Below are 16,116 nucleotides of genomic sequence, written 5' to 3' on the forward strand. Positions count from 1 at the left end.
CAAAAAAAAAACTAGGGTTTATGGAAAAAGAGGGAGGTCATCAAATAATACATCTGATTCTAAGAGGATTTGAGTGAAAATAATAGAGAGTTGTCCCCTTAGAAATTGATGTCCATATAAAAAAATTAATTTTTTTGAGTTGTCTACATAAGATAGTTGTCCATATAAGAAAAACGGTTGTCCACGTATTGCCCACCTTTTTTTTTTGTTTCCTTTTCCTTAAATTAGTTATTATTTTATTGAGAGAGAAAGAGATTTTAATTTCTTTTTTTAACTCTTGAAATTTATTTTGTTTCTTTTTTTCTTAAATTAGTTATTTTATTTCTAAGAAGTAACTCTTGAAATTTTTTTCATTTATTTCTAAGAAGGATACCGTTAATATTTTTTAAATAGGTAACTTTATCTCTACGAAGGACTATATTATAAATTTTGAGAAGGACTTCTAGACAATATCCTTTATTAAAAAAAGGTGTTTGTCCCAGTCATCGTATTCCCTTCTGTTTTATTATATAGATATTAGGTCTATATTAATATTACGTCTCTTATTTATCACTAGGGTATATCCCGTACCCTAGGGCACGAACACTTGTATCAATCAAATGTTACGAAATATATTGTTACTAGGTTCCCACCGCGCCCTACGGGCGCGGTGTAGGGCGCGGTAGATCCCTCTTGGCTAACGCCGTCGAGACAGATCACATGGTCTACTCCCAGTGTCGAGCATACATCTACACGTACATGTTCAAATATGTCTATTTTCACACTTTTGGCGACATGTGAATACCTGTGATCTGAAATTAGTACACGATTTCATACGAAATCGGTACATAATTTCAGATAACCGATACTCGCTTGACCCCACATGATGTGAAAATAGACATATTTGAACATGTACGTGTAAATGTATGCTCGACACTAGCAGTAAGACCGTGTGATCTGTCTCGACGGCGTTAGCCAAGAGGGATCTACCGCGCCCGTAGGGCGCGGTGGGAACCTAGTTCGATATAAATATAACAACTTCATTTGTTTCCGCAAAAAAAAATTCCTAAAGTATTTTACGAAAAAGAGTTATTGAAGAAACAAAATAAAATTCTTAAAGAGGCGAAGAACTTGGATTGTCGGACAAATTTAAAAATTCAAAAAGCTATTGTGATATTCTTAAAGAGGCGAAGAACTTGGATTGTCGGACAAATTTAAAAATTCAAAAAGCTATTGTGATATTCTTAAAGACGCAAAGAACTTGAATTGTCGGACAAATTTAAAAAGGGAGATTTTAAAGGCAATGCTCGAAGTTGTTATAAGCAATCTCGCTAAAGGCAATCTTTGATTTGGTTAAAGGCAGTGTGTGTTCAAGAGGCAATGCTTAAATCGATTTTGACCTAATGGCGTTAAGTCGCCGACTGACAATCTCCGGTCGACGACGTAACGTAAAAAAAAAAAATTCTTTCTCTTCTTCTTCACTTCTCTGTACTCCCTCTTTCGTTTGTTTCCAGACGAAATCAGATAAAGTTTCTTTTGAAAATCGGACGAACAAGACCTCAAAGGTCTAGTATCGAGAGGAGGAAGAGACACAGTCCCCAATACAAAGCATCCATCACTTCTAACCCCACCCTTCGTTCCTTGTTGTGCAGTAAAAAAAATAGAGAGAGAAGGATGATGAATCTAGACAGATAGATAGAGAGGGATCAACCACATTATTAGAATTAGAAGAAAAAAGGAGCTTCAGTTTCTTTTTCTTTTTTTACGTTAGGGTGCCGGCTAGAGGTTGCGGGTCAACAATCTTGGCCGGAGAAGAAAGAGGTGGCATTGCCTCTAACCATCCGGGGTCAACTTATTTTGACCAAGTCTTGGGAGCAAAATACATTGCCTTTAACAAAAATACACATTGCCTTTAAAATTTCTCATTTAAAAATTCAAAAAGCTATTTTGATATGTGAGAAAGTTGGAATTTATTTTAGGACGTAGATTTTGAGATATCTAATATTGCAAAGAGATTAACCCCATCATCTACTGCCCTTTTGGCATACATAACTTATGACTTATTAGGGCAATCAAAAGCCTTTTCATTTATATATTATAGATTAAGAGCGAGAAATAGAATGTCCAAACAATAACCAAGAAAAGAAAACACAATGTCAACAGTTGCTAGCCCAAGTGGTTCCAAGGTGTTGACATAAACTCCAGAAATCCCTGGAGGTCTCAGGTTCAAATCCCAGAGAAGGTGGAATCTTTGGTTATTTGATTTGAGATTATTAGGGTGTAAATAATGTAGTTGGGCTTTAGGCCATTGTCTTGTTGGGCTATAGGCCCGGTCTTGTTTCAGTGCAGTTATTGAGCGTATCACATCTTTGATGTATCAATGCCAAATGTAACGACATACGTAGATCGTAGTCGACTTCCAAAAAAAAAAAAAAAAAGAAAAGAAAACACAATACAATGAGATTCAATATTAGAGATTAAAAAATAAAAAATACATTAAGGAATAAGACACCACCCACAAAAAGAGAATCAATGACCATTAAAAAAATTATCCAAAATTTTTAATGTGCACACCCTCTAATCAGTATTTTATGCTCTATTGATCTCTCACATCTTTAGTCATGATATTTACATAGATCGGGCAGAGTTAACTTTGGTATGGAAAATTAGAAATAAATTATAAATAGAAATAAATTACCTTAATACGAACGATTACAATAATGTAAAATAGGGTAAACAATCAATTTAACAAATTAGAATTAATACAATTACAATAACATTAAATAAAGAAGATAAAAGCTAGAAAAAATATAACATAACAGGGTGCTCCGTCTTCCCATTTATCAAATGGCTCGCAATGTCCTACAACAACTACACCATTCAACTCGCATTGTAATTTATCTTCTTTTTATTAGAGGATGGGACATAAAAAGATGGATAACAGGGTGCTCCGTCTTCCCCTTTATCAAATGGCTCGCAATGTCCTACAACAACTACACCATTCAACTCGCATTGTAATTTATCTTCTTTTTATTAGAGGATGGGACATAAAAAGATGGATAACATGGGAGAAAAAAGATGAGAAACTACAAATGCTTAAATTGAATAAACAATAAAATTCTTCCTAGAGAGATTTTTATTGGAGGATGGGAGATAAAAAGATACTAGATAACATGGGAGAGAAAAGATGAAAAAATACAAATGATTAAACAATAAAATTCTTCCTACAAAGATGAAAAAATACAAATGATTAAAATATACTATAACTACAAACTACAAAGATAGATCAAAGATTACTGAAAATGTTACAATTCTTTGAAGAAAGAGAAGAGATTAGGAGATGGTTAATCAACAACAAGAAAGGGAGTTGGAAGTAGTTGAAGCAGAGAATATATATAGAATAAAATCAGAAAATTTGAAAATGAAGCAGTTGCTCATTTTTGTAGGGTTTATTGACTTGCTCTAGAGTTATAAAGAGTCTCTGCACGTTGAGAGGGGGAATGTAACTGCTTAAATTAGTTTGGATTGATTGAGAATATTAAGGAACATTCCAATTGGAAATCAAGGAACATTTAAAAAAAAAAACTACTTAATTTTAGGAATTAAAGTAATTAGTGGTTGGGAAATTTTAAAAGGCCCCCCGTTTTTGTTAAAAGGCCTCCCCGCTAAAAGCGCCCCTCATCATAACCCATTTGGTTATAGAGCCCCCTCTACAAAAGAGCACCTCCTTCATCAATATTTGACCTAACGGCAAAGTTCACGCCGTTAGGTCAAACTTAACCCAAGACCGGTGATGTTGACCACGCCACATCATCATCTTCTCCGGCAGGGTCGCCGGCCGGCCAAATTTCCGGCCGGCGACCTTCAATTTTTTTTTTTTTTTATTCTCTCTCTCTAAAAATAATTTTTTTTTTTAACTCTCTCTCTCTCTACAGATCTAGAGAGAGAGAGAGAGCAGATCCATTGAAGGTCTGCGAAGAGACCTTCAATGGATCTGTTCGCAGACCTCCAATGGGTCTGCGAACAGATCCATTGGAGGTCTGTGAACAGATCCATTGGAGGTCTGTGAACAGATCCATTGGAGGTCTGTGAACAGATCCATTGGAGGTCTGTGAACAGATCCATTGGAGGTCTGTGAACAGATCCATTGGAGGTCTGTGAACAGATCCATTGGAGGTCTGTGAACAGATCCATTGGAGGTCTGTGAACAGATCCATTGGAGGTCTGTGAACAGATCCATTGGAGGTCTGTGAACAGATCCATTGGAGGTCTGTGAACAGATCCATTGGAGGTCTGTGAACAGACATAGATCTGCTCTCTCTCTCTAGATCTGTAGAGAGAGAGTTTAAAAAAATATATTTTTTTTTGTTTTTAGAGAGAGAGAGAATTAAAAAAAAAAAAAAATTTGAAGGTCGCCGGCCAGAAATTTGGCCGGCCGGCGACCCCTGCCGGAGAAGATGATGATGTGGCGTGGTCAAATGATGTGGCAGAGAGAGAAAATGAGATGGATGAGAGAAAATGTGGGTGAAATACACCTTTAAAGGGGGTTTTTTTCACCCATTCAAAGAGGGGGGCCCTTTAACCAAGCTAAGTCAAAGGTCTTATACTAAGTCAACGAAACCATGGGGAGGCCTTTTAACAAAAACGGGGAGGTCTTTTAAAATCTCCCTTAGTGGTTTTATTTGGGTAGTTATAAAGAAGTGGGCGGAAAATCAAAGGTAATTTTGACACTACTACCCTTCCCTTTTAAATCGATTTACATAAAAAGGAATTTATAACAACCGTTAGATGTGATCTTTACGAAAATCTCAATAAAAATGAACGGTCAGACTTATAAGTTCAGTAACTAACTGAGTTGTTTTAATATAATAGACTAGGCATAACCCGTGCCTCCGGCACGGCCAATTCTATTAAGCATTTCATACGTCATAAAGTGGTTGACTACCCGTTACAAAAATAAATAACCTTCAATTTGCAAAAAATAAACCTTCTACTATTTGAACTATTAGATCTTTTACCAGGGACAAACTACACTAAATCTTTGAGAATGTAAATCTTCGAGAATGTAAATCTTCAAAAACAAATTGGTGTACAATTTTTTTTCACCGACTCCCTCGTTGTACCCTAAAAATCTCAACTTTATTCAAATCTTCCATAACTTGAAGAACCCAGACAGATGAAGCCATCTTCACAAAAGCTTGACAAAGGAGTCTTGATGTCCACCATTCAAGATTAGTGCTTATCTATACCCAAAATTGTTGTCCTTGTACTTGAATGAACAATCAATAAGTACTTTGATCTATAAAGTTTAGCTAAATCCGGTTATTCAAAAATGTCAAATGGATCTTCAAACTGCAAAATATCACCATCTAGATTGCAAGATTTCAACAGAGTATCCATGAAACATTCGCCTCGAAAAGTAAGCCTTTGAAGGAGTATTTCTTCGAGACCTTTTGAGGGTACTTTATTGAGTCTCTAATGGATTTTACTGCAACATTTGATTCCTCGAAAAATAAGCCTTTGAAAGCGTATTTCTTTGAGACCTTTTTAGGGTACTTGATTGAGTCTCTAATGTATTTTACTGCAACACTTGATAGAATTTTCAATATCTGAAGAAGTAGAAACACATATCGATTGAGAAGAAATCATCAAAATTCAGTTTCATGTATAAACACTGATAAATCCTAGTTTAGGACCAAAATGACTTATATAAAGTGAATCTTTTTCACAGTAAAATGGCAACTGAAATTGACAAAATTAGAAGTGAATCAACTTCTAATTTTCTCTTTTGATGCAGATCCAGTTCAAAAGAACTGGATTTGGTCTCGAGTTCATACAAACCATGGGTTAAACATGTGAATATAAAAATAAATCTAGAGATATACAAAAATAATGCAAAAGAAACTATATTACTGATTTTCAAATACAATAAGACGCTAAGGCTATGTTTATAGTGCGCATACAAACTACGCGTCAAACATAGAGATACAAATATAATGCAAAAGAAACCATATGACTGATTTTCAAACACAATATGACGCTAAGGCTATGTTTATGAAACAATTTCATGGACCGAATAACTTGTACGCTATAAGATCTTCATAAAAAATCATACATGTAAGATAAGATCGAGTTTGAAGTACATATATACCTTAATGGGGCCAAGAAAACCATTCATACTTCCACGAGCAAACCTTGTAACAATTGTCATCTAAAAGTTTGTATTGCGACCAAATAAAGTAGTGAGCACAACCCTGAAACATAATAGACATAGATGTAGAACGCAGCGGAAATTAAAGAAGACGATAAAATTAAACAAAGAACAATAAAATAACGATGAAATAACTCTAAATAGTTAAAACTTTATTAAACTTCAATGGGGTTTCTCTTCAACTTGAGAATAATGGACAAACAAGATATCCTTTTATAGGATTCTGGACTTTCCTAGATAGACTTGAATTAGACTTTCCTAAATAATTAAAATACTGCAACTTCCTAAATAACTAGACTCAAATCTGGACCTTTCCAATTATTGGAAATACTAAAATAACATAATTTCCTAAACCTAAATTCTCTAATATTCATACTAAAATTGGGACTTCCTAAAACTATTCTCCATGGCCGGTTAGCCCTTGGCCCGGTTTGGTCATGGAAAAAGCCTCCACGCCGGGTGCCCCTGCATTAGCTTCCCCTTCTCCCACGAGGTTCGTCCCGAACCGTTTCGACGAAGAAAATAATGTGAGCCGCCCGCATACGCCGAATTCCGCCATGGCGATTCGTAATTCCCACTTCAAACGAAAGTTGCTGAAAATCTGTAGAAGATAATGATGTATTAGGGAACCCACTATAATCTGGACCCCGTGACGCGCCGAGATTCGCAAATTCAACAATAGTGAAGAACCATCCAACAAATCGCGACATCGACCGTCATCTTTTAGCTTCAGGAAAGAAATCACAAATACGACCTTCTTTCTTGGAGAAACAACAATGAATGTCGTCTTCCATTCCAATATGAATACCACCTTTTGTCGTTTAATAACCACCTGAAATAACCTAACAAGGTTTTGACTATCAAGTGAAAAGGCGCATCGTGGGGAACAAATAAAGATTAACAAATTACTTGGTTCCCAAAGAAAATAACGATAGATTTTTGTCGCATTCGGAACTGTCTTACCCAATCTCAAGTTGGCTCTTGTCTCACCTTTTAACTTAGCTGTAGATATGTCAATCGTAGCTTCACGTGACAATTCATCAATCGCTATAGCCTTCCTAACACTCTCCACCATAAAGGATTCTTCAAAAATCACATAGAACTTAGTAATTTCCTGAACCACTCTATTGAAGTTTCCACTTTTAAATAATTTCGTTGCTTTTGGATCCAAATCTGGATCAACAGATCTCAAACCCCTAATTTTGGACAATATGAATTTGGTATAATCCTCACCCAACTGTGTCAATGACAAGATTTCTTCCAAATACAACTCGATTTCCTTCGGATCGGGACCTTTTGTAGTTCCAGCAGAGAGTAGGTTCTTACTATAAGAGTTAATTTCATATTCTAATCTACTCAATTGCCTATACTCCATATATTTCTTCAAGATAAGCGAACCTCGAGTATCACATTCCTCTTGAAGCTCACATATGGCATAAAGAATTCCATCTTCACCACAAAGACTCTGCAAAATCTCAGCATTTTCTTCAACAACCAAAACAATATCTCTAAACAGCTTTGTGAAACAACCGACAAAATTAACTTGATTAATTACTCCACCGTTGTTGTGTTCCTGAAGTTCCTCTAAGTGCTCAAATTCTGATCTAGAGTTGAATGCAATTACTTTCTTTAAATAAGAAACATAAACTTGTAATCCTTCATCTTCAAGACCTAACAGTGAAAAAAACTTAATAAACCGTAAAATCGTCGTATGATCACATTGATCTACGGCAGAAGACAATTTATTCCTAACAATTCCTTCAAGTTGTTTCGTTGATGAAAGAAGATGTTCTCTCTGTTCAGATCCAAAATCTTTAAATTTCTCATCGACTTGTAAAAATATTGAAACATATTTGGCCGCTGATTCATAATCTTCAGTTTCTAATGCTTTTTGAACACCATCAATACAATTACCTCTTTCAACAATAGCATCAATTCTAGATAAAGTAGATTGAACACAAGATTGAACAAGATCTAATTCTCTAACTTTTCCACTTACCTGAACAACAAGGTCACAAGTTGATCGAACATTAGTCAACATATAAACTGAATCAGCTTTAACAATCGCCAAAACTTCTTCGGATTTCTGCAAATTAATGAGTGTTTTCGCAAGATCTGTTCTTTGAGATAGTAAATTTTCCAGTTGAACATCGATGCCTCTTTGATAAGCTATGTATTCGTGAAGGAGACGAGTCATTGCTCCTACATCAGTAAGATTACGAACATGTTCTAGGGCTTCTGTACTACCAAAGTTAACTGAAGAAACTCCCTTTTCTTCTTCTTCTTTGATGGCGGAATTTGGAAGCACTGTGTTTGGTGGTTCGTCTTGAATTGGTAGAAGTATAATCTTCTTCCGAAGCCAAAAGAATTCAAAGGTGTTCTCGCGGCATCTGTGAACCGCGTCCACATCATAAATCCATGGTTTGCCTAAGATGAGATGACAGTTCTCCATGTCAACAATATCACAACAAAGGTAGTCATGATAGTGGGAACCGATTGAGAACGAAAATATGCATTGTTGACTAACTGCCAATTCGTTTTTGTCAGAAACCCAACTGAGTTTATATGGGCAAGGGTGGTCGTAAGTAGGAAGACCGAGTGCTTTGACTAAGCGAAGTGATATCATGTTTCCTTCGCTACCATCGTCAATAATAAAGTCACATACCTTATTGTTGATGGTAAGTCTTGACTGGAAAACGTTATGTCTTTCCGCAGGATCCAGAGGTTTGGGAAGGATGGAAGAAGACCGTTGAAGTGGTGAATTCGGCGGCAGTGAATGAATAGAGTACGGAGGTGGTGACGGTTGGTATTGACGAGGAGACGGTTGTGGAGGATTTTCTCGTGCGATTTCTCCCGGATTCCAATGATAATTGTACGAGTCGTTATTCACATATAAACATGATGAACATGAGCATTGATTCGTTATCTCTTGATGAGTATAATTTGATTGAATATAATCATCTTGACGAATATAATACGATTGATACTGATGTAACTGGTCTGGAAAAAAATTTCCAGAATCATTAGCCAAAAACTTTGGTGGCTCTGAATACCACATGATGTAGAACGCAGCGGAAATTAAAGAAGACGATAAAATTAAACAAAGAACGATAAAATAACGATGAAATAACTCTAAATAGTTAAAACTTTATTAAACTTCAATGGGGTTTCTCTTCAACTTGAGAATAATGGACAAACAAGATATCCTTTTATAGGATTCTGGACTTTCCTAGATAGACTTGAATTAGACTTTCCTAAATAATTAAAATACTGCAACTTCCTAAATAACTAGACTCAAATCTGGACCTTTCCAATTATTGGAAATACTAAAATAACATAATTTCCTAAACCTAAATTCTCTAATATTCATACTAAAATTGGGACTTCCTAAAACTATTCTCCATGGCCGGTTAGCCCTTGGCCCGGTTTGGTCATGGAAAAAGCCTCCACGCCGGGTGCCCCTGCATCATTTACCTATTAGAAGAACCCTTTGTTGCATTGATATGCTCATTAGTAATCTTCTCTACAAACTGCAATAGTAGTGAACTGACAGCGAAAACATCTGTTGAACTCCATATTGACCCATAACGTCAAAACTCATTATAACTTAATTAATTTTATCAACAATACAATAAGAACCGAAAAACAAAAGCAAATGTAGCAATCAAAAGAGCTTTTTCCTGTTCGATCCATTGACCTAATTGCATCCCACATGAGTTCAGACAGGATATAACAAAGTTTCAGAACCTCTTCCACAAATTCGGGAGCAGGTGGAACACCAATTCGTGTAAGATTCGAGCTCGAGGACAGGTACATTGATGAGAATATCGAAGAGGATTTTGGCTTTAGGTGTGGAACATGAGATCTAGGTCGACAACAAACTTCCTTTTTAAGAGTTTTGAAGCAACATTTGGTAGGAGTCCTCCATTTTTATGAGTTTCCGTCATATTCCTCATGCATTAACAATTGGAGATGACCGAATAAATAAACTAATTTTAAGTTACAAAAAGAAAAATTAGTAGAAAGTCGAAAACTTATTTAAAAAAAGTTGAATTCACAAACACACAGACAAATTTGAGTAGAAATCTCTAATTAGTTCTTCTCCCATAGGGCAAACAAATATCATATTTTTTAAGCGCGGGTCGAACAGTTACTCGGAAACCTAGTATATATAAAGTTTACATAGCCCATTCTGGTGAGAAGATTTATAATAGCTCATAGGATTCTCTAATTAGTTCTTCTCCCATAGGGCAAACAAATATCATATTTTTTAAGCGCGGGTTGAACAGTTACTCGGAAACCTAGTATATATAAAGTTTTCATAGCCCATTCTGGTGCGAAAACTTATAATAGCTCATAGGATTTATTAATGTATTAGTATTATTCATGATATAAAAAAATGAACACAAGTAATATCTATTCCGAATTTCGCTATAAAAAGCATCATAACGACATTGCCGGTTCTTATAATTCAAAACTCAAGTAACATTAAAAGAAAATTTATAACACCATATAGATCGATGGAGTAAGTAAGTTGTCTATACGAGTATACGACTGACCACTACGTTTTCGTTTGCAGTCTAAGCACAAAAAAAGAGGTTTTAGGATTCTGAGGTTCATAACTTTCCATACCTTGCTAATCTTCATGTGTGTGTCTGTATCAAGCAACCACTGTGGTTGTGTTCTTGAAACCAGGAATGAAATCTGAGAAGAACCCCAGTACTGCTGCTAGATTCTGCGAGTTATTGGAATTCGATGCTGCTTCAAGAAATAATGAAGGTCGGGTAGTGTTTACCTGTAAGTGCACCAGTATTCCTATTAACCATTATGTGGGTTCCATATTTCAAGTTAAATGGACATAAAACAATCAACATGAGTAGTTCAGTGTAAGTTTTGTTTTAGCAATTGGATAAGACAAAACCTTTTTAAATTGTAGATCAAGATGTGCTTTCAGTTCAACACGAAATAAAAGGATAACTGCTTAAGGTGTAACCTGATTATTCTGTGCATATAGAAGAGCCTCGAGATAATAGCCATCTTGAACTGAAAGCAGAACCTTCATTTCTCTCAGACATTTGATCAAACACGTACATGGCAACTTCTACATTTAGAAAATCTGCTTATAGAATCACCAAAGTTTTTTTTCAAACCAGCAAATAAGATTCATCAGGATGAAGCATAGATGTATTTAGCAATGAAGATCAAAATGAACTGCTGAAAAAATGAAGCAAATAAGCAAGAACAGTGAAGCCAAATAAAAGGTACATCAGTATAAAAGAAAACTTACTAACCTTTGGTTTTTCATGGAGGTGACTGAATGCAATAGTTTTATACATGTCATAATATTATGGTTATGAAGTTGAAGATTATGATTATGGATTGAATTTAATATTTGGGCGTTGAAATATTTTTAGGGAAGAATAATGATATGGCCGTTGAGGATTTAGGAATTGAAGATTTCATGTAACGTGAATTATGATAATGGAGGATTGAAATGATATGGCCGTTAAGGATACCAACAATTTAGAAGGTTTTTGGTATAGGAAGAGCACTATTTAGTAAAGGCAGTGCGTTAAAAAGGTCAATTTATGTATTTGCTCTTCCTTTACCAAATTGGTTTAAGGAGGGCGTTATAAGGATCATTTAATAAATAGTGCCAAAATAGAAGGACTTAGATAAAAGTTCATAATAAATCTAATATTTTATTCACTTGTAGTTTCTCTCACATAAACAACCAAAACCCTAATATCCTCACTACTATCAACATCACCATTAGTATTAAAAAACTTGCAAAATTTACCATCACTATAGTAAATTTTCGGTTGGATCGACTGAAAAAGACAACAAATTCGGTAGGGTCGGCTGAAAAAGACAACAAATTTCGGTCGCAACGGCTGAAAAACATGACAAATTTCGGTTGGGTCGATTGAAAAAGATAACAAATTTCGTCTGGTCCCGCTGAAAATAGCAATAAATTTCGGCTGAGATGGCTCAAATTAGTCTTGTTTTTTCAACCACTCCGGCCGAACTTTTTTAAAAATTTCAGTTGGTATTCATGAATTTTTATTTATGCTAAGCGAAATTTATTTTTATGTAAATGTCACTTATATATTTTTAGGTCGAACAAGATTCTCTCTTCTCTCTCGAAGGTTTTTAGTCGAACATGAGGATACTCTCTTGTCTCTCTTTTGGTCCAAATAGTTTGATGGGAGGGACCAAAGTATAAATTTGAGAAATTTTTAAAAAAATGTTTATCCCTCCCTATTCTAAAAAGAGTGCTCTCCCTATCTAATGCACTGCCTTTGCTAAAAAATGCTCTTCCTATACCAAAACCCATTTAGAAGCGTTTACAACAGAAGAGTTGAGAAGACGAAGCAACCACTAAGACTCTAAGCGCACTAAAATTTTGGCTTTAGGCGACCTGGTGCGCTAAAAGCAGTGGTCATGGAGAATGCATTAATAAGACCCACTTAATGATTGATATTAGTGTTGAATCAAAAGGCTGATATTAGTGCTAATCGGAAACGGACGGCTGGATTTATCTTTTGGTTTGTCCCTGTCAGCACTATTCAACCTGTTTTAATTATTATATAGATTGTTTTTTTGTATTACTTTTTTGTTTCTTTTCTCTTAAATTAGTCATTATTCTATTGAGACTTAAGAGAGAGAGGGAGAGAAATTTCAATTTCTTTTTTTAACCCTTGAAATCTATTTTGTTTCTGTACTTCTTAAATTAGTTATTTTATTTTGAAGAAGGAATCGATTATTGTTTTTTAAATAGATAACTTTATTTCTACGAAGGACTATATTTTAAATTTTGAGAAGGGCTTCTAGACAATATGCTTTATTAAAAAAGGATGTTTGTTCCAGTCATCGTTTTCCCTTCTGTTTTATTATATAGATGTCTCTTTCTAGATATCTGCCTCCCTCCAAGAGCATCTCCAATGCAAAATTCAAAAAAACTCCAATTAACTTGTGTCAATTCTCTAATGAAATTCTCTTTCCTATATGGCTAACTTGATTACTTGAGTGTCTGTAATTCAAGTCCTTCTCTAATACAACACTCTAAAAAACTCTAATAGTTACACGTGTCACATATACATTTAATTGGTAAAAGTAGTTTAGAGATAAACACTTTCTATTGGTCCTAAATTTGATGACTTAGAAACTTAAGACTCTCAAAAGAGATCTCGATGTTAGAGTTTCTAATAGAGATATCTTGAAATTAATTGCTTCCACATCATCTTAAGTTCTCAATTGAGTTTTGCATTGGAGAGGTTTTTTCTTAAAAGAACTCTAAAATCCTAAGCGTCACTTAAGATTTTAAGATTGAGTCTTGCGTTGGAGATGCCCTATTATCTCATTCACCTTTCTTTCCTACTTTTATTCGTTTATCGTTATAAAGTGTATATTCGGCCGAATCAGGTTGAAAGTCAAGCTACACTTCGACTTGGTCGTACCGAACTTATGTTTTGTGTATTTTTAAGATTTTGGGGTGAATTCCGTAGGTTCGTGTCGATTACTTTACTCAAATTGAACTTGATGCCAGTGAATTCAACCCCAGTAAGTAGTTTAGTTAAGTGAAGTTCAAATTGTACACTCATGTCGAACTTGTTAATGAAATTCAACAAGAGATAACTGAATTATGTTAGAATAGTGGTCCAGCTTAACCGTGTCCGACTCCACTATCAAAAGAAATGTGGGAAACTGAAGCAGTGCGTAGTAGGCAAGAGATTAAAATCCTAATGCTATTCTATCATCTGTATAAGAAATTTAAATTTGGTGCACTTGAGCCGAATATCTTTCACAAATTTGGTTTTGTCTAACCAAAATTTACATACCAATCCGGTTGAATAAACATATTTACCCTTTGTGTTCCACAATTTTTCTCATTGTATAACCAAAAAATAATTTATCAAACATGTAATAATGTGTTAGGGATTGTTCGTATACCTCTTTAGAGACTGAATCATATCTAGAAATTGAATTTTAGAGTCGTTTGACATTTCCCCAATATTTTTTGAACTTCCTTCATCCATAGAAGTATGTAATAAAGAAATTTCGGAGAGAACTAAGTCAATGTATTTGTAGGAGGGGCCTTTAACAAAAATGGAAAGTCCTTAAAAGATTGAGTGCATTATTAATGTCCCTTCTTGAGATTTGGTCTCACTCACTAGAAATACTGAAATATAATTTTTGAGAGATGCTATTTGAGTCAAATTTAAGAGGTGACCACATTCCAAATGGTGATGTGACCAGCTTCAGTTCGTTAGCCCATGTGGAGAGAAATACAATGAGCAACTGGAGCCAACCACATCACCATTCGACTTACCTCTGAAATTCGGGCCAAATAATATTTTTGATAGTTTTTGCGGATTATGTAACTTAGCAGAAGCCGGGTAAGACAAGTCCAATGTAGGGGCCTGAATTATTGGAGCCCCTGTTTTTTTTCAACTCCAACGTCAGGCTCCTAAATTCAAAATTTGTATATGTGTGGGGTTTGTGTTCCAATCTTCAACCAAGAAATTATTGGCTCTAAAATTTAAAATTTTGAATTTCATACACAATTAAGTAGAGAAATTCATACACAATTAAGGGCACATCTTATAGAAAATTTGTGAAATACCAAAGATCGCAACGGTTGACGGATCTTTTATCGTTATTTTACTTGTTTTTCCGTATTTCAGTTATATGCTTTTGAGGGGAGTTATGTATTTGGCTTTTCAATCATTGAAATTCTATTTTTGTAGAAAAATATAAGTTAATTGTTTAACTTTTTAAAAAAAAAGGTTAAATGGCGTGAATCCACAAAGGGGACCCACCCCAAATAACCTGTTGGGAACTCCGAACGACTATTATTGGGGGGCTGGGATCTCGGGAGGGTGGGGTTCCCGACCCCACTGGGAGCCAAGCCCCACGGCTCCCAAATTTGAATTTGGGAGCCCCAGCCTAGGGGTGGGAATAAGTCCGGACGGGCGAGAAATAGACACTAACTCAACCAGTCGGGGCAGAACGGGCACAAGTCCTAAGTGTCCATTTGGACGTCAGGACAAAATGGGCGAATATTTCGGATTTTTTTCTCCAACAAAGTGCTTGTCTGTGACCGTTTTAATAGTCCGAAAAATCAGGCATCGACCGATCGGGCACCGGTCACTAATGAACAAATAAAGAAATTTTTATTCGAAATTAAATTGTTTAGTAGTTAAATACAACTTTCTAGAATGCCACTTTACAATTCCAAAAAATAAATGAATACAAAATTAAAAGAAAATAATTGAGATTTTTAATTGATTACAATCGGTTTTATTCATCTTCTCATGAATTACGGTAGGCGTATTACGGATTCCTGGATTACTAATCAGATATTGAGATTTTGGAGGAGAGAGACTAGAGAAATAGAGAAGCGAAGACAAGATTAAGAAAAGTGGTTTCTAAGGTTATGTGTTTTTACTCTTGAAATCTTACTGTTGTAGCTAACCCTACTGATCTAAAGACTTAAAATTTATCATATAAGAGGATGGGTATAACGGGTAGGATAAACGGATTCGGTCGGACGGACTATATAAACGGGCGGACTCGGGCGGATCCGCCCACTTAAGCTCTTTCAGTCGAGCGGGTACAGACTGATTCGGGTATCGGACGATCACGAACCCTTCGGACTCGGACGGTCATAGGCGGGTTCCGGATTTCCGCGTCAATCTCATCCCTACCCCAACCCCTATACAATGGAAATGGTGGCCAATACGTGGACAACCGTTTTTCTTATATGGACAACTATCTTATGTGGACAACCAAACTAATTAATTTTTTTTATATGGACACCAGTTTCTAAGGGGACAACTCTCTATTATTTTCACTCAAGTCCTCTTAAAATTAGATGTAGTATTTTAACACCTCCATCTTTTCTCCATAAACCCTATGTAAGT

The 16,116-nt window shown here is 35.5% G+C and overlaps 2 protein-coding genes across 2 annotated transcripts in view; both read right to left on the reverse strand.

The window, feature by feature from the left end:
* LOC147547940 (alpha/beta hydrolase domain-containing protein VTE7-like) overlaps positions 1-16,116 on the reverse strand; it is a 64,952-nt gene that overhangs the window by 19,668 nt on the left and 29,168 nt on the right. The window lies entirely within an intron of this gene.
* LOC147547942 (uncharacterized) lies at positions 6,311-9,365 on the reverse strand. Its single transcript, XM_086670657.1, has one exon. It carries the CDS (start codon positions 9,246-9,248, stop codon positions 6,588-6,590), a length of 2,661 nt encoding a protein of 886 aa, XP_086526783.1. The 5' UTR covers positions 9,249-9,365; the 3' UTR covers positions 6,311-6,587.

This window comes from Eschscholzia californica, unplaced genomic scaffold (genome assembly GCF_041429995.1).
Source record: "Eschscholzia californica isolate CP2 unplaced genomic scaffold, dmEscCali1.0.p SCAF_3, whole genome shotgun sequence".
Classification (NCBI taxonomy): domain Eukaryota; kingdom Viridiplantae; phylum Streptophyta; class Magnoliopsida; order Ranunculales; family Papaveraceae; genus Eschscholzia; species Eschscholzia californica.